Source organism: Pseudophryne corroboree, chromosome 4, assembly GCF_028390025.1.
Source record: "Pseudophryne corroboree isolate aPseCor3 chromosome 4, aPseCor3.hap2, whole genome shotgun sequence".
Lineage (NCBI taxonomy): Eukaryota > Metazoa > Chordata > Amphibia > Anura > Myobatrachidae > Pseudophryne > Pseudophryne corroboree.
Genome location: NC_086447.1, coordinates 395,766,684 through 395,791,411, shown reverse-complemented (window position 1 = coordinate 395,791,411; position 24,728 = coordinate 395,766,684). Strand labels below are relative to the sequence as shown.

Genomic DNA, 24,728 nt, shown 5'->3' with positions numbered 1-24,728 from the left:
TTTTGGAAGGGCCATCCTGCGTGACACTGCAGTGCCACTCCTAGATGGGCCCGGTGTTTGTGTCGGCCACTAGGGTCGCTTATCTTACTCACACAGCGACCTCGGTGCAAATTTTAGGACTAAAAATAATATTGTGAGGTGTGATGTGTTCAGAATAGGCTGAAAATGAGTGTAAATTATGTTTTTTGAGGTTAATAATACTTTGGGATCAAAATTACCCCCAAATTCTATGATTTAAGCTGTTTTTTAGGGTTTTTTGAAAAAAACACCCGAATCCAAAACACACCCGAATCCGACAAAAAAAATTCGGTGAGGTTTTGCCAAAACGCGGTCGAACCCAAAACATGGCCGCGGAACCGAACCCAAAACCAAAACACAAAACCCGAAAAATTTCCGGCGCTCATCTCTAGTAGATATAAGGTTGTAGTACTACTCAGTGAACCATAACATTTATTAATAGGGATCTAGATAATCCAAAGTTGTAATATTATAAGATTTTTTGGATATTCAAGGGGTTGCATATACTCTAATGCAGGAACTATTGTTGTAAACAAGAAACTTTACTGGCTACATGAGAGTCATCTGACACTGTCATACACAGTAACTGTGTGAGCACAGGCCATGTACTACATGACTGCACCTAGTGGCTTAGAAGCAGGCATATTATACTACTTGACCACTTCAATTCTCTGCCTGCTTCTCAGATACCTCAGTATGTACAGTAGTGTATGGCTGCAGGCAGCCGGTTGGCTAGAAGACATTCAAATTGAACTAGATAAGAAGGCAATCTTTCAGCCTAGTTCACCTCTGCTAGGGTGTGACAATAACCTTAATTGCTCACATTGAGTCTGCCCTCCTCTAGACTCTCCATCTCCCACCCCGGCTGACACATACATGCCGACTTGTCATGTGTAGCAGGGTCCCAATCTTCTCAGCAGCTTCCACTTATGCTTTTCCATTTAGCAAGGTAGAGCTACTGGCAAGAGTGGAATAGAGCAGTTGTGATGCTTCCTGATAACCTCCAGACAATATCAGGAAAGTCCCACTAGATTCTGAACAGTTGACATACAGTACTCTGCTCCTATACTGTATATTGATTTTTGGCTACATCCTGTCGGTACAGCCTGCCCGGATCCTGTTATAGTATGTTGGGATCTTATTAGCAAAAGATTCATGTCCTGAAAAACTGAAAAGTGCACATTGTGAGCTTCCTTCTCTCCATCAAGCCCTAATATTAAATCAGTAGCATGCAAACACTATGGATAGAACCCCTCCCCCCACCCCGACCACTCCTTTATAGTCATTTTTTACTGGCAGCACCATGGCTACATACAGAAATACTAAAGGAAATTGAGAGTGGATCTTTAAATTTGAGATGGTAACATCAAGAAATGTCACCTTTGCTAAATTGACTAGACCATTTTTTAGTGTCCCATCTTGCACAATATATACAGTGCATCCTTACCAGCAATTATTTATTTATTAACATTTATTGAAATAGTGTCAGCATACAAGGCTGCTGGTACTCGTGATGGGCTTGAGCTCTGTGTGTGTGTGTGTGTGTGTGTGTGTGTGGGGGGGGGGGGATAATAGTCACAGGAGAGGGCTCTTCAGGCTCTAAAATGTATAGGTTGTAATGGTGCACTGTGTGTGTGTGTGTGTGTGTGTGGGGGGGGGGGGGCATTGCATAGTTAGGGCATGGCTACATCACCCTGCTCTCCCGGGCACCCTGAGAGACCTGGGCCTGAATAATTACTGCAAACAAAACTCCTCTTCTCGTCTACTGTCAAAATGTGTACATTGTGAATATTGACGGCCAATATAGGGTTCAGCTGAGATTAGGTTTAGGGCACTATTAGTTGGTAAGTCTATGAAAAAAGGCATTGTCGAAAATGTTGTCATTCTGGCAATATTAACTTTATGTCAGTGTCCATGTCTATATTCTAAATGTCAACTTAACCTAACTAGAGCTTATACCTAACCCTAACACTATGCGACATTTAGGGAGGCCAATCCCGGGCCGTTTTTTCAATCCCGGGATTCGGGATTGAAAAATGGTCAATCCCGGGATTCCCGGGATCCCGGGATTGCAGTAGGGACCAGTGAAAGATGTAGGGATCAGCGCTGGAGGGAGGGTGTAGGTAGCGGTGCGGGAGGTAGGGAGGGTGTAGGTAGTGGTGCAGGAGGTAGGGAGGGTGTAGGTAGCGGTGCGGGAGGTAGGGAGGGGGTAGGCATAGGCGTACGCAGACACTGACAGGCGGGTGCCGCTCCGGACTCCCCCCCCCCCTCCACGGCATTATAGTGTTCTCTCACCTCCCCTGTCCTGGATATAGACTGCTCACCTGGGTGGCCCAGGTAAGCAGTCTATGTCCAGGACAGGTGAGGTGAGAGAACACTATAATGCCGTGCCGTGGAGGGGGGGGAAAAGTCCGGAGCGGCACCCACCTGTCAGTGTCTGCGCACACCTATGGGGGTAGGTAGCGGTGCGGGAGGGTGGGTGTAGGTAGTGGTGCGGGAGGGAGGGTGTAGGTAGCGGCGCGGGAGGGAGGGTGGGTGTAAGTAATAACACTATTAGGCGGGCGGCCGCGGCAGCCATGGACACACTGAACACGGCGGCATTTCAAATGAAGCGCTGGCCGCCAGCCAACCAGAGCTGGCGGACCGGCAGCCAATCAGGGAAGCTGACGCAGCAGTCGCTCCTGATTGGCTGCCGCTGCTGCGGCAGCTTCCCTGATTGGCTGCCGGTCCGCTAGCTCTGATTGGCTGGCGGCCGGCGCTTCATTTGAAATGCCGCCGCGTTCAGCGTGTCCATGGCTGTCGCGGACGCCTGATAGTAAGTGTTATTACTTACACCCACCCGCCCTCCCGCGCCGCTTCCAACCTTCCCGCACATGCACACTCTAATCCCTAGAATCCCGGGATTGGAGGCTCCTATCCCGGGATTCAAATCCCGGCATTTTTGGGCCCAAATCCCGGGATCCCGCCGATTCCGATCCGGGATTGGCCTCCCTAGCAACATTCTGTATGTCGACAGTATGACAATGTCAACATTCTGTCAGTGTCGACATTCAGAATGGCATCATTCAGATTGTGTTGACATTCTCATGTCAACATCCTGATTGTCCACTTTTTATACCACACCTATTGGAATAATTATAAGAGTTAACGGTTTTTGAAAAATTTATCTGGCAAGTACATGACAATGCTAAATTCCTTTGTCGTATAAACAACCCTTTATGAAGCTAAGAACACTGTACGCTGTTTACTTAAGAAGTACCGTAATGGTACGCTGTTGGCGTAACGATCGCTCGGCCGTAGGCGAGACGCTCAAGCGTCACGTTCGCTCGCGGCCCAGCGATCACAGGACACGTTATTGGTTATGTCTAGGGTAATGATTCGCTATGGCGTAGCTTACGCTCGAGACCACGAGGAGGTCACCAGCGATGCAGACGCTCACAACACTATACCTTTATGTTAAAACCTTATACCAATGAAATACACTGAATACCTTAATGTGAGTACAGGGTGTAAGTGCAACCTTGTGTAACCTGACTAACTACAAAGCTGCTTGAGCGTCACCGACGCTCAAGTGAACACTTAACACTATAGAAAATACACAGATACTGGTTTAGGTTCCAAAGCCTATTAACTGTATTATATCTAATATACTTGTAAAAGGGGATAACAGTACAAATGATACACTACAATATAACAAGGACTTCCTAACCACAGAACTAAACAATAAATACAAAAAGACAATACTACACTGACCTAAATGCAATACAGTACAATACTATAATACTATGAGAGATATAAGAGAAAAGAGGAGAGAGAGAGATAGAGAGAGAGAGAGAAATTGGCTCACAGAAAGACAATGATTACGGAGAGAAACTTACGCACAAAGGGTATGATCGCCTGCGCCTCGATATCCAGCTCCCGGCTATCAGCAGATAACCGTTGATGAGAGTGAGTGAAATTGGATATGGTCGGCCTGCCTATTTATGCCCCACACACAATGCAATCTCATAGTCCCTACAATCCCATTGTTCATTGGCCGAAGGAATTCGGCCCTGCATCATAACAAAAGGTCATAAGTTGATTCATATCAGTGGCCCTGGTTATGCAAAATAATGGGTGATGACTAACACGTTCCTGTCTTCTGGAGAGCGATTGTTTGGCGAATACAAAACAGAATCCTGTCTGGGTTCTGTTCTATATTCATGATGTCCACTTTCAGTTGAGACAATGACATCTCAGCCCTCATTCTCCTGTATACAAATCCAGCCCCATTTGTAAACACAGGTGTTGGCCCTCCTTATTGAGTCTCAAAAACTCAGTGTAATTAAAGGCTATTGTACTCCGTCTGCGGGAAAGATACTGATTTGGAGTACAATTGATCTTCAATTACTATTCCTGTGTTTACCTTATGCATGTGTAGATATGAGGCCCTCTTAACATGCAAACTATTGTTTGGGGGATCTCTGAGGTCAAAGAGACATTTGAGACCCACTGATGCCTGTCTCCAACTGTTCAGATGCATGACTAAGTAAGAACAAATAATAATAAATAAATGGACATAACTTCTTATGTCCATAACTATTCGCACGAGCGATTAATACGCTCCAAACCAACACCGGAATATTGCTAATTAAATACTCTTCCGATGGGTACCAAACACTGCTGTATGATTCCTGTTAGACCCTTCGTACGATGCAAAGAGGGATTCCTCAGCTCAGGGACATTCTATTTTAACCAAACTTTCAGAATCTATCAAAGGGACCATGATCTATAAACTACATTAATTGTGAACAGTTGTAACGAATGGGTCGCACGCTACGACTACGTAAACTCTACCGTAAATACGCATACCGCGCCTGCGAGTGCACGCTATTGCGGGTATGCGCCTCCACGGGAGAGCGCACGCATGCGCAGCACGGACCAGTGTGCGGTGCAAATATGGCAACGTGCATAGAGACATTTTTCTGACTTTGACAGTCCACCCTTTGGCAGTCAATAATAACTGCCACCTTCTAAAATATTTAAGGAGAAAAATGTAAGTCAGGGGTTAATTGATTTCCATGGTTGGGTAGGGGAGAAGAGTGGAGTAGGTGTGAAGAGGGTATGACCTAGTGAGAAAGCAGAAGCATGTGTGTATGAATCCATGTTTGGAGGGTCATGTATCATCGTGCCGTACGTGTGGTAAATCAAGCTTCGAGGTATTGCGAAGTATACATTTGAATTCCTTCTTATCCTGTGGTACAGGTCTGTGGATGGGCTGTCAAACTCTACCGAGCTCATTTCGGCTGTGGTTGTAACAAAATGGGGATGCACATTTTAGTTGATGATACATGAATGGGGGAGGTATGTGGTTGCTGATATCTGTGCCTGTATTCCCTATCGTCTATGTGTGTCGTTACCTGAGGGTTGTAGAGATGAAGATAAAGAACACTTACGAAAAATGCAATGATATTCTATGTCAGGGAAATGTACATCTGTTGTTGAAGTTGTGTTCGGTATCTGTTGAGAGTCGTCTTCTTTGCGCTGTTTTGCTCCTTAGGCATGAGCAAATAGCTTTGTCTGAGCCATCAGATTTACAAAAAATGTTGGGCTAGCGTGAGTTTAAAAGTACTAGGGAAACTGGGGATCCATGGCAAAGTTCATCAAGTGTCCATATCATAGGTTGTCAAAACTTCATCTTTGGTGCTTGTCTGTTGTCTTGTCTGTATACCGTCTCGTCAACTTCCTCGTCCAAGGGGTCTTTGTATCTTGGAGAAAAGCAGAAAAACAGGTGAAAGAAACGGACCGTATAATCGCATTTTCATCACATTCTGGTTTCTATCATTGGGTCATAAATCAAATCCAGGTTAATTACAGTTTCCTCGCTCCTCAAGCTCATCACTTTTGTACTTTGTTTGCACCTCATTAAAGCCTGCCCGCATCTAAATATCAATCCAATCGATATAACGACACCCAAGATACATAGTAGAAACTTTCCAACATCCATTATGACTCCTTGAGCCCAGTCTCCTAAACCGGAGAACCAATTTCGCGGGTTCAACCATGACACCCAACTAGTCAGCTCATTACCTACAGCAGCAAGGGTGAGATTGTGTTTTCGACGAAATTCCCACTTCAATTGGAGAATATCATCCATCTTTTGGTCTATGACCTCTACCGGATCCTCGGTGCTATTTGTGATGTACGTGCAACACTTTATGCCGTACTGTGTTGCCAATGTAACACGATATCCGCCTGTTACTGCTGTAAGATAATTAAGAACCATCCTATGCTGAACTAGTTCTGTTTTATAAGCTTGAAGTTCTCTTCCAGTGTATCTAAACGTGTCATCATACATTTCAGTGATATTATCTAACAAATTGGCGAGTGCGGAAATGTATCTATAATTCATCACTCCCCGAGCGGTACGAGTGAAATCTAACGCTACCAGAACCTGAATCCCGGTGGATTCATGGATAAGATCAGAGGCCGGATGCTCTAACCTTTCTGACAGTTGTCTTTTAACTCGGTGCTCGTAATGAGTGTGAGTATAAGGAGCTTGGGCACCACGGTGTATGTCCTTCATTTTGTCATGTGTAACAGTCATCACTTCAGGCAATACTTTTCCAATATAACACAATCCTTCAGAGTTTGGGGCAAGCCACTTGTACGCCTTTCTCCCACATATGAAATATGCGTCATCGGGGAGAACATAGGGGACGGAGAAGGACATGACCATGTTACAAACCTTCCAGGTGAAATCTCCTGACCCTAATTCTTCCATCTGCTTAATGCACGTATCAGTTTGTATGATATGTGCACAGTATCCTGGTGATACCTCTCCAACTCTAGTAATCCTATTTCCTAAGGTATATCGATACCGGAAAGATTTTCCTCTACTGGCTATGTGGCGTACCAGCTCTGTATCTGTAGGCATTCTATCTGCTCTGTGTGAAAAGGTCATGGTAAGGTTGCTCCATGACACTTCCCAATTTCCCGGCTTACGGGGATTGGAGATATTAAAACATATGAGGGACCTATCCACATGGTATTGGTGGAGCTTCAAACTAGGAGGGCTGGAGATGTTAAACCTCCGGTCCACCGGTCTCCCACCACTTAGCTCAAGTACCTCCCCTAACGTTAAAGGAAATGGTACTAGCCCTGATTTGCTATGCCCTTGAGGTACTTGAGAACATACCCAAAAATCTGTCTCATTTAACACGCTACCCACTAAGGAGTGATAGTCACTCAATGGATGCCGGTCCCTATGGTTATTAAAACTGGATTGGCATTATTGTTACCGAGCCTACTGATACAGTTTTCTTTTTTTGAGCTAACAACCCTTCAAAGAAAATGTTTACAGATAACATGGTTGTTAGATCGTGCCCGGTACTCGCCTTTGCTTGGTGATTGGGTTGCTATTGGAAATTTACACCTCCGTCTCAGTCATTAGAGCCTTTCTGGATCCTTTCTCGACCTCACTGGTACTCTCACCGAAACAGACTGCTCTGGTCAACATCATGGTTAACGGGAAAATCCATATCGCAGTCTCTTGGGGCAAGTCCATCTTACAGGAGGAGAAAAGACGAAATTTGTAAAGGGGGTATAAGAAAACAGTTTGAGGGGGGGGGGGAGAACTCGTTACGATAATAAGTTCTCTCGTCTTGTTGTTCTTCTTGTTCTGCTGTCCTCTCAAAGGTGCTGTCTCTCAGTCTTCAAAAACGATCATTCTGGTGATGCAATATTCCTTCCTAACCGACGATCTTTCTGTAAGGAGCAAAAATCTGGCATTACCATTGGTCCAACTGAGGGGTGACATACCATCTTTAAACCATGAAAACATGAGTGAGAAGAGAGAGAAAACAAAAAAAAAAACCAAAAGAGATAGAGAACAATTCATATGCATATATATATTACATAACTCGACATTAACCATCAATGAGAAAAGAGAAACAAAACATTTTTAAACATTGTCAACATTAAGAAAACATTGTTAGCATTAGAAAAACATTGTCAGACTTATTAGGCTGTCATATCTATGTGTCTACTGGTCTCCTTGAGCAGTCCCTCCCCACCAGCACCTGCATTACTCCACTGTCTGTATCTGGCCAGAAATACATTGTGGCGGAGGTCATGCTGGGGTTTGGTAGACTTCTGCAAGGACCAAGTGGGTATGCAATGTGTGAATTCTTACCAATACTCGTCAGAGATGGGGATAGAGAGAGGGAGAGAAAAACATTTTTCACAAATACATTTACAACTTTTCACCTGGTCATTCCTGTGTCTTTAGTGAATGACCTCCCACTTCATTAACCGTTACTTCAGGCTTGCCTCCATTCCTAATAATCACCTTTCCTGCCTATGTGATCCTTGATTATAATGGTGTGTATTGTAATTTTGCTCATTTCTTGGTCTAGGGGGTCTAACTTTATGTGGGTTATTACAGTTGCTAGCACAATGCCCTTCTCTCCTACACTGATAACAAATCCTGGGCTTCCTCCACGTGTCCATGACCTGAGGTTTTGGTTGATTTGATGCCTCCTCAAACGCTCGGATGCTCATCATCATCAATCGTTTCCCCTGTACTTCCCTGATTCCTTGGATTTTATGATTATGTCGTTGTCTAGGGGGTTGATATACCTTCTGTGAATCTTTGATCATACAGTTAGATCTTTCCTAGGATCTGGGTAATCAGACATGATTGATCTCAATTCGGTCCGGGACAAGAGACAGCGCATTGCACTGTCCTTGACGGGAATGATTCCCTGATCGTCAGTCTTCCCATTGGGGACTGAGATCACCCTGGCCAGATCGAGCTCAGTTACATCATCTTGTGTTGGTCTTACAATATGGGGTACATCTGTTTGTGCGTGATATGAAACATTGTACGTACCTGTGGACACGACCTCACCTGACCCTCCGTTAGGGGGTTCGATTATTGCCTTTACCAATTTGGTCGCGTCCACCTGGATGGCTTTTGTGATGGTTGCTGGAAGAGGTGCTGACATCGTTCTGGGCTCACTTTCTTGTTTGTATTCCTGAGGGAGGTTTGACATGGGGTGCAGCTTGCACAGGTTAATAGTTGTACATTCAACAGTATTACAATAATCATTGTTACATTTATTACACTTATTCTTATAATCTATATTACAGTTGCTAAGAGCGTTTTTATTGTTCACCCTTGTGTCTTTCTCTCCGCAATCAACCCCTCTCCTGATGCCACTGTCTCTCCTCTCAAGATAAGAGTCAGAAAAGTCAATAGACTCTTTTTGTAATTCACTTTCCTGTTGCCATAACTGTAAATATTCATAATGTTTATTTTGTCTCTTCGTTGGTTCAATGAGACTTATCCTCCTCCTTAAATTTTGTAACACTACTGGACTGAAGCTACCTATTCTTGGGAATTTGTCCCTGTCTTGTACAGTCATTCTCTCCCATTCATCACATAAAATTTCTGTGTGACTTCCGTATTTTTCACACATGATGTACCTTGCCGACCCAATTGATCGGTTCTCTGAATCAACCCGAACCGAGGTTGATCGCCCCCTACCTGAACAACTGGCCCCCATAATCTGCAGGCGTTGCTTATTCCTCCTTGAATATCAAGGCTTTCAGCGAACCCTTACAAACAAACCAAGAAGTCCTGGGCAGGCCGGCGGTGGTGGTTTATCAAGTACCCCACTTACTTCTCGCCCACGTTGGCCAGTACTGCAATAACTGTAACCAGAGCTGCGGTACCCAACCCAGGGCCCCTGTGAACCTTTATTTACTGGGGCGTGCTGGACCTACCAGTCCCCAGCAAGTATCGGTTGTTGGATAGTTCCTGAGTGACCAGCGAACTTCCCTTCCAAAAATAAAAAATTACACAAATCACGTCAGAATGTACAAATAGCGTTTGTGACCACTTTACTCTAATGGTATTAGGTCAGATTACTAACTACTGCACACAATTACGTGTGGTCCAATCGTTCAGTACACAAGCACTACTTGTTATGTACTGAGAGATCAATGGAATCGATGTTTCCGGCCGCGATTCCTTCAGCAAGAGCTTATGGCCTATATGGGTTCTGCACCAACACCCCAGGCGTTGTGCCACTGGATTTTTATAGCGGACCTCTTTGTCTATTTTACCTGTTACCTTATGACCTCCTGGTCTGTTACCTTATGACCTCCTGGTCTGTTACCTTATGACCTCCTGGTCTGTTACCTTATGGTCCGCTATACTCTAATGCTCAAATATTATTTAACCAGGGATGCCTCCCTAGCCACCGTATATGTCACTTACACGTATGTCCCTTGACGAGTACCCGGCTTTCCTTTTGGTTCCACCTTACAGTTATATAAACTTTTGTATACAAAACACACTCACTCAACACATGTACACTTTTGTTTCTATATCTATTTCTGCGCAGAAATTTGTCTTTAGCCCAACAGTGTTACCAATTAGGAGCAGGATCTGTTAAACTAAATTTCAGATTCTCCAAAAATAGACTTGCGTTATTTTCCGCGTCGCGTTATCTACCGCTGTGCGTTACTTATCGCCTTTGCGTTACTTCACTTTATCACAACTTGAGCTACGTGGGCGTAACCGGACGCTACGTTGCGTCTGCCTTTGGATTGCGTACGCTAGTCTTTGTTAGCGACACGTGTACGCAATGCAAAGATCCACCGTAACACAATATATTTTTATCAATGTAAATGATCCCTGATCATCTACCGCAATCCACACTGACTGCCTTGTATCTCAGACAAACCGTGTGTTTGTTCTATACTTTAACTATTACCTCTACTATGAAATAACAGCAAATCTCTTTTTAGCACTTTCTATCAACTATAAAATTGGCAAACAGGAATAGTGATATACGAAAATGAAACAGAAATGCAGATATATGCGTGCGTACGCAAGACAAAAGAAAAATAAACAGTTTTAAAAAGACACAAGCGTTTTGTTCTTACTTCCGGTTACCGGGTTCCTTCAGCACTCTTTATCTAAGCGAAGCAGACGCTTATCCCGCCAGCACTATGAGACAATCTCCCACCCTTTGCTGGGGGATAATGTCTGCTGATCTACCTAGTGCAGATGTGAGAAGTATAGGACGAGTTCCCAATTGACAATGCTAAATTCCTTTGTCGTATAAACAACCCTTTATGAAGCTAAGAACACTGTACGCTGTTTACTTAAGAAGTACCGTAATGGTACGCTGTTGGCGTAACGATCGCTCGGCCGTAGGCGAGACGCTCAAGCGTCACGTTCGCTCGCGGCCCAGCGATCACAGGACACGTTATTGGTTATGTCTAGGGTAATGATTCGCTATGGCGTAGCTTACGCTCGAGACCACGAGGAGGTCACCAGCGATGCAGACGCTCACAACACTATACCTTTATGTTAAAACCTTATACCAATGAAATACACTGAATACCTTAATGTGAGTACAGGGTGTAAGTGCAACCTTGTGTAACCTGACTAACTACAAAGCTGCTTGAGCGTCACCGACGCTCAAGTGAACACTTAACACTATAGAAAATACACAGATACTGGTTTAGGTTCCAAAGCCTATTAACTGTATTATATCTAATATACTTGTAAAAGGGGATAACAGTACAAATGATACACTACAATATAACAAGGACTTCCTAACCACAGAACTAAACAATAAATACAAAAAGACAATACTACACTGACCTAAATGCAATACAGTACAATACTATAATACTATGAGAGATATAAGAGAAAAGAGGAGAGAGAGAGATAGAGAGAGAGAGAGAAATTGGCTCACAGAAAGACAATGATTACGGAGAGAAACTTACGCACAAAGGGTATGATCGCCTGCGCCTCGATATCCAGCTCCCGGCTATCAGCAGATAACCGTTGATGAGAGTGAGTGAAATTGGATATGGTCGGCCTGCCTATTTATGCCCCACACACAATGCAATCTCATAGTCCCTACAATCCCATTGTTCATTGGCCGAAGGAATTCGGCCCTGCATCATAACAAAAGGTCATAAGTTGATTCATATCAGTGGCCCTGGTTATGCAAAATAATGGGTGATGACTAACACGTTCCTGTCTTCTGGAGAGCGATTGTTTGGCGAATACAAAACAGAATCCTGTCTGGGTTCTGTTCTATATTCATGATGTCCACTTTCAGTTGAGACAATGACATCTCAGCCCTCATTCTCCTGTATACAAATCCAGCCCCATTTGTAAACACAGGTGTTGGCCCTCCTTATTGAGTCTCAAAAACTCAGTGTAATTAAAGGCTATTGTACTCCGTCTGCGGGAAAGATACTGATTTGGAGTACAATTGATCTTCAATTACTATTCCTGTGTTTACCTTATGCATGTGTAGATATGAGGCCCTCTTAACATGCAAACTATTGTTTGGGGGATCTCTGAGGTCAAAGAGACATTTGAGACCCACTGATGCCTGTCTCCAACTGTTCAGATGCATGACTAAGTAAGAACAAATAATAATAAATAAATGGACATAACTTCTTATGTCCATAACTATTCGCACGAGCGATTAATACGCTCCAAACCAACACCGGAATATTGCTAATTAAATACTCTTCCGATGGGTACCAAACACTGCTGTATGATTCCTGTTAGACCCTTCGTACGATGCAAAGAGGGATTCCTCAGCTCAGGGACATTCTATTTTAACCAAACTTTCAGAATCTATCAAAGGGACCATGATCTATAAACTACATTAATTGTGAACAGTTGTAACGAATGGGTCGCACGCTACGACTACGTAAACTCTACCGTAAATACGCATACCGCGCCTGCGAGTGCACGCTATTGCGGGTATGCGCCTCCACGGGAGAGCGCACGCATGCGCAGCACGGACCAGTGTGCGGTGCAAATATGGCAACGTGCATAGAGACATTTTTCTGACTTTGACATACAGTAAGGGCCAGATGTACTAAGCCTTGAAGAGTGATTAAGTGGAGAGTGATAAACTACCAACCAACCAACCAACCAACCAACCAACCAACCAATCAATCAATCAATCAGCTTCTAACTGTAATTTTTCAAACACAGCCTATAACATGGCAGTTAGGAGCTGATTTGCTAGTGCCTTATTTCTCTTCACTTTATCACTTTTGAAAGCTTAGTACATCTAAGTATTAACAGATACATTTTCATTTATTTTTTATTTCTGTTTGCCTATTTACTATATGTGTAGCTTTGTTTTGATAAGCTCCCTAAATATTTTGACAGACCTGTATTGATAACATAATGTTATCTAGCGTGACAATATTCTCCTACCTCTCTGGTTATCATCATAGAACATCATATTATTCTTCCATTATCATTTATTTAAAAAAATAAATAAATCTCTTTGCACCTCTGTAATACTATTGGATGACAGATTTCTATGTCTGTTGTAACCTTTCGTTCTTTTGCTTTGTTTCATTGTAAAGATAACACAATCTATGGCCAACATGAATGATAGTTTTAATAACACATCTATGTCATTACCTTGTATTTTACTTATTTTCCACTTGCACATTTCAACAGAATATTGTTGCCAAATGTCTGCGTGCAATTTAACAAAGATATATGGTTCTTGTTTGAATTCTTTTTGAATTAAAGGTGGTAATAAATGCTTGAAAGAAGCATATAAATAACAGTTATAGGAATGCATTTTTTAAAGTTTAGATTTCAAAATTCTACGTCACATACACTTATACAATCTTAGGGAATAAAACATTCAGTTTACACAGTAACAAGAACATTTGTTTCACCTTTGATTACTAACCATATAACACAAGATGGGTCTAATTCAGCATGAATCGCTATTAAGAGAAATCGCAAATTGAGCGATAATCGAACAACTGCACATACGTAGCATTCACATGCCTCACGAGCGAGGGGTAATAGCGACAGAAATGGCGTACACATCACAGTTGCAATGTAGCCGCTGTTTGACTGACAGGAAGCTCGCGTTTCTGTGTGGAAACCTGACATTTTCTGGTTGTTTCAGAAAAAATGCAGGCATGCCCAGGCATTTTTGGGGAGGGCATCTGACATCAGCTCCAGCTCTTCAATGTTCCCGGAATTGCGTATGCATCTGCAAGTGGATAGCAAACTGCACTGTCATGGCAATTTTGCATGGGACGTTTTTTCTTCCTGTCAGGATGGCGCCTTTCTACTAGAGATGAGCGCCGGAAATTTTTCGGGTTTTGTGTTTTGGTTTTGGGTTCGGTTCCGCGGCCGTGTTTTGGGTTCGACCGCGTTTTGGCAAAACCTCACCGAATTTTTTTTGTCGGATTCGGGTGTGTTTTGGATTCGGGTGTTTTTTTCAAAAAACCCTAAAAAACAGCTTAAATCATAGAATTTGGGGGTAATTTTGATCCCAAAGTATTATTAACCTCAAAAAACATAATTTACACTGATTTTCAGCCTATTCTGAACACATCACACCTCACAATATTATTTTTAGTCCTAAAATTTGCACCGAGGTCGCTGTGTGAGTAAGATAAGCGACCCTAGTGGCCGACACAAACACCGGGCCCATCTAGGAGTGGCACTGCAGTGTCACGCAGGATGTCCCTTCCAAAAAACCCTCCCCAAACAGCACATGACGCAAAGAAAAAAAGAGGCGCAATGAGGTAGCTGTGTGAGTAAGATTAGCGACCCTAGTGGCCGACACAAACACCGGGCCCATCTAGGAGTGGCACTGCAGTGTCACGCAGGATGTCCCTTCCAAAAAACCCTCCCCAAACAGCACATGACACAAAGAAAAAAAGAGGCGCAATGAGGTAGCTGACTGTGTGAGAAAGATAAGCGACCCTAGTGGCCGACACAAACACCGGGCCCATCTAGGAGTGGCACTGCAGTGTCACGCAGGATGTCCCTTCCAAAAAACCCTCCCCAAACAGCACATGACGCAAAGAAAAAAAGAGGCGCAATGAGGTAGCTGACTGTGTGAGAAAGATAAGCGACCCTAGTGGCCGACACAAACACCGGGCCCATCTAGGAGTGGCACTGCAGTGTCACGCAGGATGTCCCTTCCAAAAAACCCTCCCCAAACAGCACATGACGCAAAGAAAAAAAGAGGCGCAATGAGGTAGCTGTGTGAGTAAGATTAGCGACCCTAGTGGCCGACACAAACACCGGGCCCATCTAGGAGTGGCACTGCAGTGTCACGCAGGATGTCCCTTCCAAAAAACCCTCCCCAAACAGCACATGACGCAAAGAAAAAAAGAGGCGCAATGAGGTAGCTGACTGTGTGAGAAAGATAAGCGACCCTAGTGGCCGACACAAACACCGGGCCCATCTAGGAGTGGCACTGCAGTGTCACGCAGGATGTCCCTTCCAAAAAACCCTCCCCAAACAGCACATGACGCAAAGAAAAAAAGAGGCGCAATGAGGTAGCTGTGTGAGAAAGATAAGCGACCCTAGTGGCCGACACAAACACCGGGCCCATCTAGGAGTGGCACTGCAGTGTCACGCAGGATGTCCCTTCCAAAAAACCCTCCCCAAACAGCACATGACGCAAAGAAAAATAAAAGAAAAAAGAGGTGCAAGATGGAATTGTCCTTGGGCCCTTCCCACCCACCCTTATGTTGTATAAACAAAACAGGACATGCACACTTTAACCAACCCATCATTTCAGTGACAGGGTCTGCCACACGACTGTGACTGAAATGACGGGTTGGTTTGGACCCCCACCAAAAAAGAAGCAATTAATCTCTCCTTGCACAAACTGGCTCTACAGAGGCAAGATGTCCACCTCATCATCATCCTCCGATATATCACCGTGTACATCCCCCTCCTCACAGATTATCAATTCGTCCCCACTGGAATCCACCATGTCAGCTCCCTGTGTACTTTGTGGAGGCAATTGCTGCTGGTCAATGTCTCCGCGGAGGAATTGATTATAATTCATTTTAATGAACATCATCTTCTCCACATTTTCTGGATGTAACCTCGTACGCCGATTGCTGACAAGGTGAGCGGCGGCACTAAACACTCTTTCGGAGTACACACTTGTGGGAGGGCAACATAGGTAGAATAAAGCCAGTTTGTGCAAGGGCCTCCAAATTGCCTCTTTTTCCTGCCAGTATAAGTACGGACTGTGTGACGTGCCTACTTGGATGCGGTCACTCATATAATCCTCCACCATTCTATCAATGGTGATAGAATCATATGCAGTGACAGTAGACGACATGTCCGTAATGGTTGTCAGGTCCTTCAGTCCGGACCAGATGTCAGCATCAGCAGTCGCTCCAGACTGCCCTGCATCACCGCCAGCGGGTGGGCTCGGAATTCTGAGCCTTTTCCTCGCACCCCCAGTTGCGGGAGAATGTGAAGGAGGAGATGTTGACAGGTCGCGTTCCGCTTGACTTGACAATTTTCTCACCAGCAGGTCTTTGAAACCCAGCAGACTTGTGTGCGCCGGAAAGAGAGATCCAAGGTAGGTTTTAAATCTAGGATCGAGCACGGTGGCCAAAATGTAGTGCTCTGATTTCAACAGATTGACCACCCGTGAATCCTTGTTAAGCGAATTAAGGGCTCCATCCACAAGTCCCACATGCCTAGCGGAATCGCTCTGTCTTAGCTCCTCCTTCAATGTCTCCAGCTTCTTCTGCAAAAGCCTGATGAGGGGAATGACCTGACTCAGGCTGGTAGTGTCTGAACTGACTTCACGTGTGGCAAGTTCAAAAGGTTGCAGAACCTTGCACAACGTTGAAATCATTCTCCACTGCGCTTGAGACAGGTGCATTCCACCTCCTATATCGTGGTCAGTTGTATAGGCTTGAATGGCCTTTTGCTGCTCCTCCAACCTCTGAAGCATATAGAGGGTTGAATTCCACCTCGTTACCACCTCCTGCTTCAGATGATGGCAGGGCAGGTTCAGGCGTTTTTGGTGGTGCTCCAGTCTTCTGTACGTGCTGCCTGTACGCCGAAAGTGTCCCGCAATTTTTCTGGCCACCGACAGCATCTCTTGCACGCCCCTGTCGTTTTTTAAAAAATTCTGCACCACCAAATTCAAGGTATGTGCAAAACATGGGACGTGCTGGAATTTGCCCAGATGTAATGCACGCACAATATTGCTGGCGTTGTCCGATGCCACAAATCCACAGGAGAGTCCAATTGGGGTAAGCCATTCCGCGATGATCTTCCTCAGTTGCCGTAAGAGGTTTTCAGCTGTGTGCGTATTCTGGAAACCGGTGATACAAAGCGTAGCCTGCCTAGGAACGAGTTGGCGTTTGCGAGATGCTGCTACTGGTGCCGCCGCTGCTGTTCTTGCGGCGGGAGTCCATACATCTACCCAGTGGGCTGTCACAGTCATATAGTCCTGACCCTGCCCTGCTCCACTTGTCCACATGTCCGTGGTTAAGTGGACATTGGGTACAGCTGCATTTTTTAGGACACTGGTGACTCTTTTTCTGAGGTCTGTGTACATTTTCGGTATCGCAACCCTAGAGAAATGGAACCTAGATGGTATTTGGTACCGGGGACACAGTACCTCCAACAAGTCTTTAGTTGGCTCTGCAGTAATGATGGATACCGGAACCACGTTTCTCACCACCCAGGATGTCAAGGCCTCAGTTATCCGCTTTGCAGTAGGATGACTGCTGTGATATTTAATCTTCCTCGCAAAGGACTGTTGGACAGTCAATTGCTTGGTGGAAGTAGTAAAAGTGGTCTTACGACTTCCTCTCTGGGATGACCATCGACTCCCAGCAGCAACAACAGCAGCGCCAGCAGCAGTAGGCGTTACACGCAAGGATGCATCGGAGGAATCCCAGGCAGGAGAGGAATCGTCAGAATTGCCAGTGACATGGCCTGCAGGACTATTGGCATTCCTGGGGAAGGAGGAAATTGACACTGAGGGAGTTGGTGGGGTGGTTTGCGTGAGCTTGGTTACAAGAGGAAGGGATTTACTGGTCAGTGGAGTGCTTCCGCTGTCACCCAAAGTTTTTGAACTTGTCACTGACTTATTATGAATGCGCTGCAGGTGACGTATAAGGGAGGATGTTCCGAGGTGGTTAACGTCCTTACCCCTACTTATTACAGCTTGACAAAGGGAACACACGGCTTGACACCTGTTGTCCGCATTTCTGGTGAAATACCTCCACACCGAAGAGCTGATTTTTTTGGTATTTTCACCTGGCATGTCAACGGCCATATTCGTCCCACGGACAACAGGTGTCTCCCCGGGTGCCTGACTTAAACAAACCACCTCACCATCAGAATCCTCCTTGTCAATTTCCTCCCCAGCGCCAGCAACACCCATATCCTCCTCATCCTGGTGGACTTCAACACTGACATCTTCAATCTCACTATCAGGAACTGGACTGCGGGTGCTCCTTCCAGCACTTGCAGGGGGCGTGCAAATGGTGGAAGGCGCATGCTCTTCACATCCAGTGTTGGGAAGGTCAGGCATCGCAACCGACACAATTGGACTCTCCTTGTGGATTTGGGATTTCGAAGAACGCACAGTTCTTTGCTGTGCTTTTGCCAGCTTGAGTCGTTTCATTTTTCTAGCGAGAGGCTGAGTGCTTCCATCCTCATGTGAAGCTGAACCACTAGCCATGAACATAGGCCAGGGCCTCAGCCGTTCCTTGCCACTCCGTGTGGTAAATGGCATATTGGCAAGTTTACGCTTCTCCTCCGACAATTTTAGTTTAGGTTTTGGAGTCCTTTTTTTTCTGATATTTGGTGTTTTGGATTTGACATGCTCTGTACTATGACATTGGGCATCGGCCTTGGCAGACGACGTTGCTGGCATTTCATCGTCTCGGCCATGACTAGTGGCAGCAGCTTCAGCACGAGGTGGAAGTGGATCTTGATCTTTCCCTAATTTTGGAACCTCAACTTTTTTGTTCTCCATATTTTATAGGCAGAACTAAAAGGCACCTCAGGTAAACAATGGAGATGGATGGATTGGATACTAGTATACAATTATGGACGGACTGCCACGGTTAGGTGGTATAAAAAAACCACGGTTAGGTGGTATATATTATAATAATAATACAATTATGGATGGACGGACTGCCTGCCGACTGCCGACACAGAGGTAGCCACAGCCGTGAACTACCGCACTGTACACTGGTTGATAAAGAGATAGTAGTATACTCGTAACAACTAGTATGACACTATGACGACGGTATAAAGAAAGAAAAAAAAATACCACAGTTAGGTGGTATATATTATAATAATAATACAATTATGGATGGACGGACTGCCTGCCGACTGCCGACACAGAGGTAGCCACAGCCGTGAACTACCGCACTGTACACTGGTTGATAAAGAGATAGTAGTATACTCGTAACAACTAGTATGACACTATGACGACGGTATAAAGAATGAAAAAAAAACCACGGTTAGGTGGTATATATTATAATAATAATACAATTATGGATGGACGGACTGCCTGCCGACTGCCGACACAGAGGTAGCCACAGCCGTGAACTACCGCACTGTACACTGGTTGATAAAGAGATAGTAGTATACTCGTAACAACTAGTATGACACTATGACGACGGTATAAAGAAAGAAAAAAAAATACCACAGTTAGGTGGTATATATTATAATAATAATACAATTATGGATGGACGGACTGCCTGCCGACTGCCGACACAGAGGTAGCCACAGCCGTGAACTACCGCACTGTACACTGGTTGATAAAGAGATAGTAGTATACTCGTAACAACTAGTATGACACTATGACGACGGTATAAAGAATGAAAAAAAAACCACGGTTAGGTGGTATATATTATAATAATAATACAATTATGGATGGACGGACTGCCTGACGACTGCCGACACAGAGGTAGCCACAGCCGTGAACTACCGCACTGTACACTGGTTGATAAAGAGATAGTAGTATACTCGTAACAACTAGTATGACACTATGACGACGGTATAAAGAATGAAAAAAAAACCACGGTTAGGTGGTATATATTATAATAATAATACAATTATGGATGGACGGACTGCCTGCCGACTGCCGACACAGAGGTAGCCACAGCCGTGAACTACCGCACTGTACACTGGTTGATAAAGAGATAGTAGTATACTCGTAACAACTAGTATGACACTATGACGACGGTATAAAGAAAGAAAAAAAAAATACCACAGTTAGGTGGTATATATTATAATAATAATACAATTATGGATGGACGGACTGCCTGCCGACTGCCGACACAGAGGTAGCCACAGCCGTGAACTACCGCACTGTACACTGGTTGATAAAGAGATAGTAGTATACTCGTAACAACTAGTATGACACTATGACGACGGTATAAAGAATGAAAAAAAAACCACGGTTAGGTGGTATATATTATAATAATAATACAATTATGGATGGACGGACTGCCTGCCGACTGCCGACACAGAGGTAGCCACAGCCGTGAACTACCGCACTGTACACTGGTTGATAAAGAGATAGTAGTATACTCGTAACAACTAGTATGACACTATGACGACGGTATAAAGAATGAAAAAAAAACCACGGTTAGGTGGTATATATTATAATAATAATACAATTATGGATGGACGGACTGCCTGCCGACTGCCGACACAGAGGTAGCCACAGCCGTGAACTACCGCACTGTACACTGGTTGATAAAGAGATAGTAGTATACTCGTAACAACTAGTATGACACTATGACGACGGTATAAAGAATGAAAAAAAAACCACGGTTAGGTGGTATATATTATAATAATAATACAATTATGGATGGACGGACTGCCTGCCGACTGCCGACACAGAGGTAGCCACAGCCGTGAACTACCGCACTGTACACTGGTTGATAAAGAGATAGTAGTATACTCGTAACAACTAGTATGACACTATGACGGTATAAAGAATGGAAAAAAAACCACGGTTAGGTGGTATATATTATAATAATAATACAATTATGGATGGACGGACTGCCTGCCGACTGCCGACACAGAGGTAGCCACAGCCGTGAACTACCGCACTGTACACTGGTTGATAAAGAGATAGTAGTATACTCGTAACAACTAGTATGACACTATGACGACGGTATAAAGAAAGAAAAAAAAATACCACGGTTAGGTGGTATATATTGTAATACAATTATGGATGGACGGACTGCCTGCCGAGTTCCGACTGCCGACACAGAGGTAGCCACAGCCGTGAACTACCGCACTGTACTGTGTCTGCTGCTAATATAGACTGGTTGATAAAGAGATAGTATACAATACATACAACAATATACTACTATACTGGTGGTCAGGCACTGGTCACCACTAGTCACACTGGCAGTGGCACTCCTGCAGCAAAAGTGTGCACTGTTTAATTTTAAATTAATATAATATTATGTACTCCTGGGGGCTCCTGCTATAACAACCTGCAGTGCTCCCCAGTCTCCCCCACAATTATTATAAGCTTTGCCTTTTATACATTGATGTGCAGCACACTGGGCTGAGCTGAGTGCACACAGACTGAGTCACACTGTGTGACTGGCTGCTGCTGTGTATCGTTTTTTTTCAGGCAGAGAACGGATATAGCAGAGAACGGATATATTATATTAAAATAAATAAAAGTTAACTAACAACAACTGCACTGGTCACTGTGGTAAACTCTGTCTGACTCTGCACAATCTCTCTCTCTCTTCTAATCTAATTTCTAATGGAGAGGACGCCAGCCACGTCCTCTCCCTATCAATCTCAATGCACGTGTGAAAATGGCGGCGACGCGCGGCTCCTTATATAGAATCCGAGTCTCGCGAGAATCCGACAGCGTCATGATGACGTTCGGGCGCGCTCGGGTTAACCGAGCAAGGCGGGAGGATCCGAGTCTGCTCGGACCCGTGAAAAAAAACATGAAGTTCGTGCGGGTTCGGTTTCAGAGAAACCGAACCCGCTCATCTCTACTTTCTACTCGCAGACAACTGCAATTTCTCTGAATAGTGATCCATGCTGCATTAGGCCAGATATACAGTAATATTGATAACGAATTTGTTTATGTTACTTTCTATGGCATCCTTCTTGGTTGGTTGGTTGGTTGGTTGGTTGGTTGTCATGTCTAACTTTTCCATATAGTCAAATTTGTGTCAGCGGGATATTGACTCTTCACTTGAACTTACAATAAAATGGAAGGTTCTACATTTGTTGCTCTTATAGATGTGCCTTGCATGTAATACATTTTGGTGAATAAGTAATTTACACAAAATATATTACTCTTTTTCTATTGCTGAACATTGACTCTCTAAATAACAACAGTATAAAAAGGACATTGGGGGTCATTCCGAGTTGATTGCACGCTGACGATTTTCGCAGCACAACGATCAGGCTACTACTGTGCATGCGTATGCACTGCAATGCGCACGCGCATTGTACGGGAACAAACAGCATTGTTGCTGGGCAATGCTTCTAGCGACGAATCCATTCGCACAGGTGATTGCAAGGATATTGACAGGAAGAAGGTGTTTATGGGTGTCAACTGACCATTTTCTGGGAGTGGTAGGGAAAATGCAGGCGTGTCCAGGCGTTTGCAGGGCGGGTGTCTGACGTAAATTCCGGGACCGGACAGGCTGAAGTGATCGTAAGGGCTGAGTAAGTTCAGACCAACTCTGAAACTGCAAAAAACTTTTTCGTCCCGCTTGGCTGCACATGCGAACGCACACTTGCAAAGCGAAAATACACTCCCCCATGGGTGGCGACTATACGTTTGCACGGCTGCAAAAAGTAGCTAGCGAGCGATGAACTCGGAATAAGGGCCATTATGCAAGTAATGTCTGTTTGGTGCATTATGCCTCAGTGGGGTCTATTTAATAAGCCTTGGAGAGAATTAAAGTCAGTGGAGATAACGTACCAGCCATGTGTTGAAAAATGACAGTTAGGAGCTGGTTGGGTCTTACTTTATCCCCATACACTTTATCTCTCGCCAAGGCTTAGTACATAGACCCCAGTGTCTTTTAATATAAAAGATAACATAAATAATAAAAGCATCTGTTTTCTACCTTTCACACTGATGAAACCCATATGGTCCTGATGTACTACGCTATCACGCTTTGTGCCCTTCCTTTACTATGAATTTGTTGTAGGCTGTTCTAATAGCTATGTCATTATTACATACTATAATGATGCATTAGCTGTATGAAACGTGTGCTACAACTCACTTTAAGTACAGTAAATATGAAATCACTATGAGGAAAACATTGGTTAGGCATCACAGACCAAATAATTTCTATCTTGATAGATTAATCCACTCAGCGATGCGCTATTTCTATTTCATTGGTCTCTTTCTATATTTTATGCCTTTAGTATTTTACATAGAATGTGCAGTAGTTAAGGTTACTTGTACTTTCTTTTGGTATCCACTTTATATTTATAAAGTTTTTTCTCATTTCCTGTGGTTTGCCCAACGTTGACTTATGCACACTAATCATCAGTCTGGCTGGGATGTAGTTAATATACCGGCTGTCGGGATCCCGACGCCAAAATCCCAACAGCCGGTAAAAAGCCAGAGGATGAAATACTGACCGCCTCCAGGTATTCCCACTCGGGTGGTGGGTCCACGCCACCACCCAAGGGAGAATAGAGCTGTGTCAAGTAAAACTCGCCAAAGAGCCGAAAACGTGTCAAGCGCAGCGAGCCCGCGAGGGGACGCACTGCGCTCACTGCCGGTATTATGGCTGGTGGGATGCTACTGTCGGGATCCTGACAGCCGGCATCCCAGCAGACGGGATATCGTATCCAACCCGGGTTGGAAAAATTACAGCATTGGGTATACAGTAGCTGCATTGTTTTCTTTTATACCCCTTTTTGTATATACAGTAAGCTGTGAAAGTAATGACTTTATACATTACATTTATTTGCAGGGAGAAGAAGGAAAGTCTGGCCCCCCAGGAATGGAAGGTCAACGTGGATTACCAGTAAATATCCATCATATAAATCTTTTCCACTTATCTTTCTTTCTCTAGCTTGTGTTGCTATGAGAAACATGGTTATTACATATAGTTATTGATTACTTAAGGGTTATTAATTAAACAATCAAAATAAAATACAGCAGAAGACCTTGGGGGAGATTTATCAAAGCTTGGCGAGAGATAGTGTGGGAGAGATAGTACTAACCAACCAACTTCTGTATTTGAAAAGTGACAGGAGCTGAGTGGTTGGTACTTTATCTCCACCTTGTCCATCTCCAAGCTTGAATAAATATTTCCCCTTGAATCATATTTCATCAGACACTATGTCTTATGGAGGGTAAACATTATGCAATATATAGTTCGTACAGTCAATGAATGACATACCATTAAGTGCATCAGCTCATGTGTACGTCCCATATATCTGTAAATGACAAAGACGTATGTCACCATGGCCCTGCAACATGGCAGATATATTGGCATATCTGCCTGTGTGTACAGGAAATTGACCGACCAATCCGTTATGCTGGCCGCAGGAACTGCCGACAATGACATCATAACTGTTTAGTCAAATTTAAATGGCCATCCAGTTGTGATGTCTGGCCAAACATATCCTGTGGGCACTTGGTAACTGTGTATGCTGGGTCTGTCATTCAGTGGCACCATTGGCCAAGTGAGTACCCAGCCTTATATAATAATGTTACAGTTAAATTCAGTATGACCGTTCAATTCTACATTTTAGTAATTGTCAAACTTGTGAGCGTCTCACAGTCATCTGTGATTGAAGCTTATATGTACTTGATAACAGCCTGTGGGGCAGATGTATTAAGCTTGGAGAAGTGATAAAGTGGAAGATGACATTTAGGATCTGA

General features: G+C 44.1%; 1 protein-coding gene across 1 annotated transcript in view; it reads left to right on the top strand.

Annotated features, from left to right (window-relative positions):
- COL21A1 (collagen type XXI alpha 1 chain) overlaps positions 1–24,728 on the top strand; it is a 472,866-nt gene that overhangs the window by 345,311 nt on the left and 102,827 nt on the right. The window contains exon 17 of the mRNA XM_063916728.1: positions 23,812–23,865. Coding sequence (XP_063772798.1) covers positions 23,812–23,865 — 54 coding nt within the window. The remainder of the gene's footprint in view (positions 1–23,811; positions 23,866–24,728) is intronic.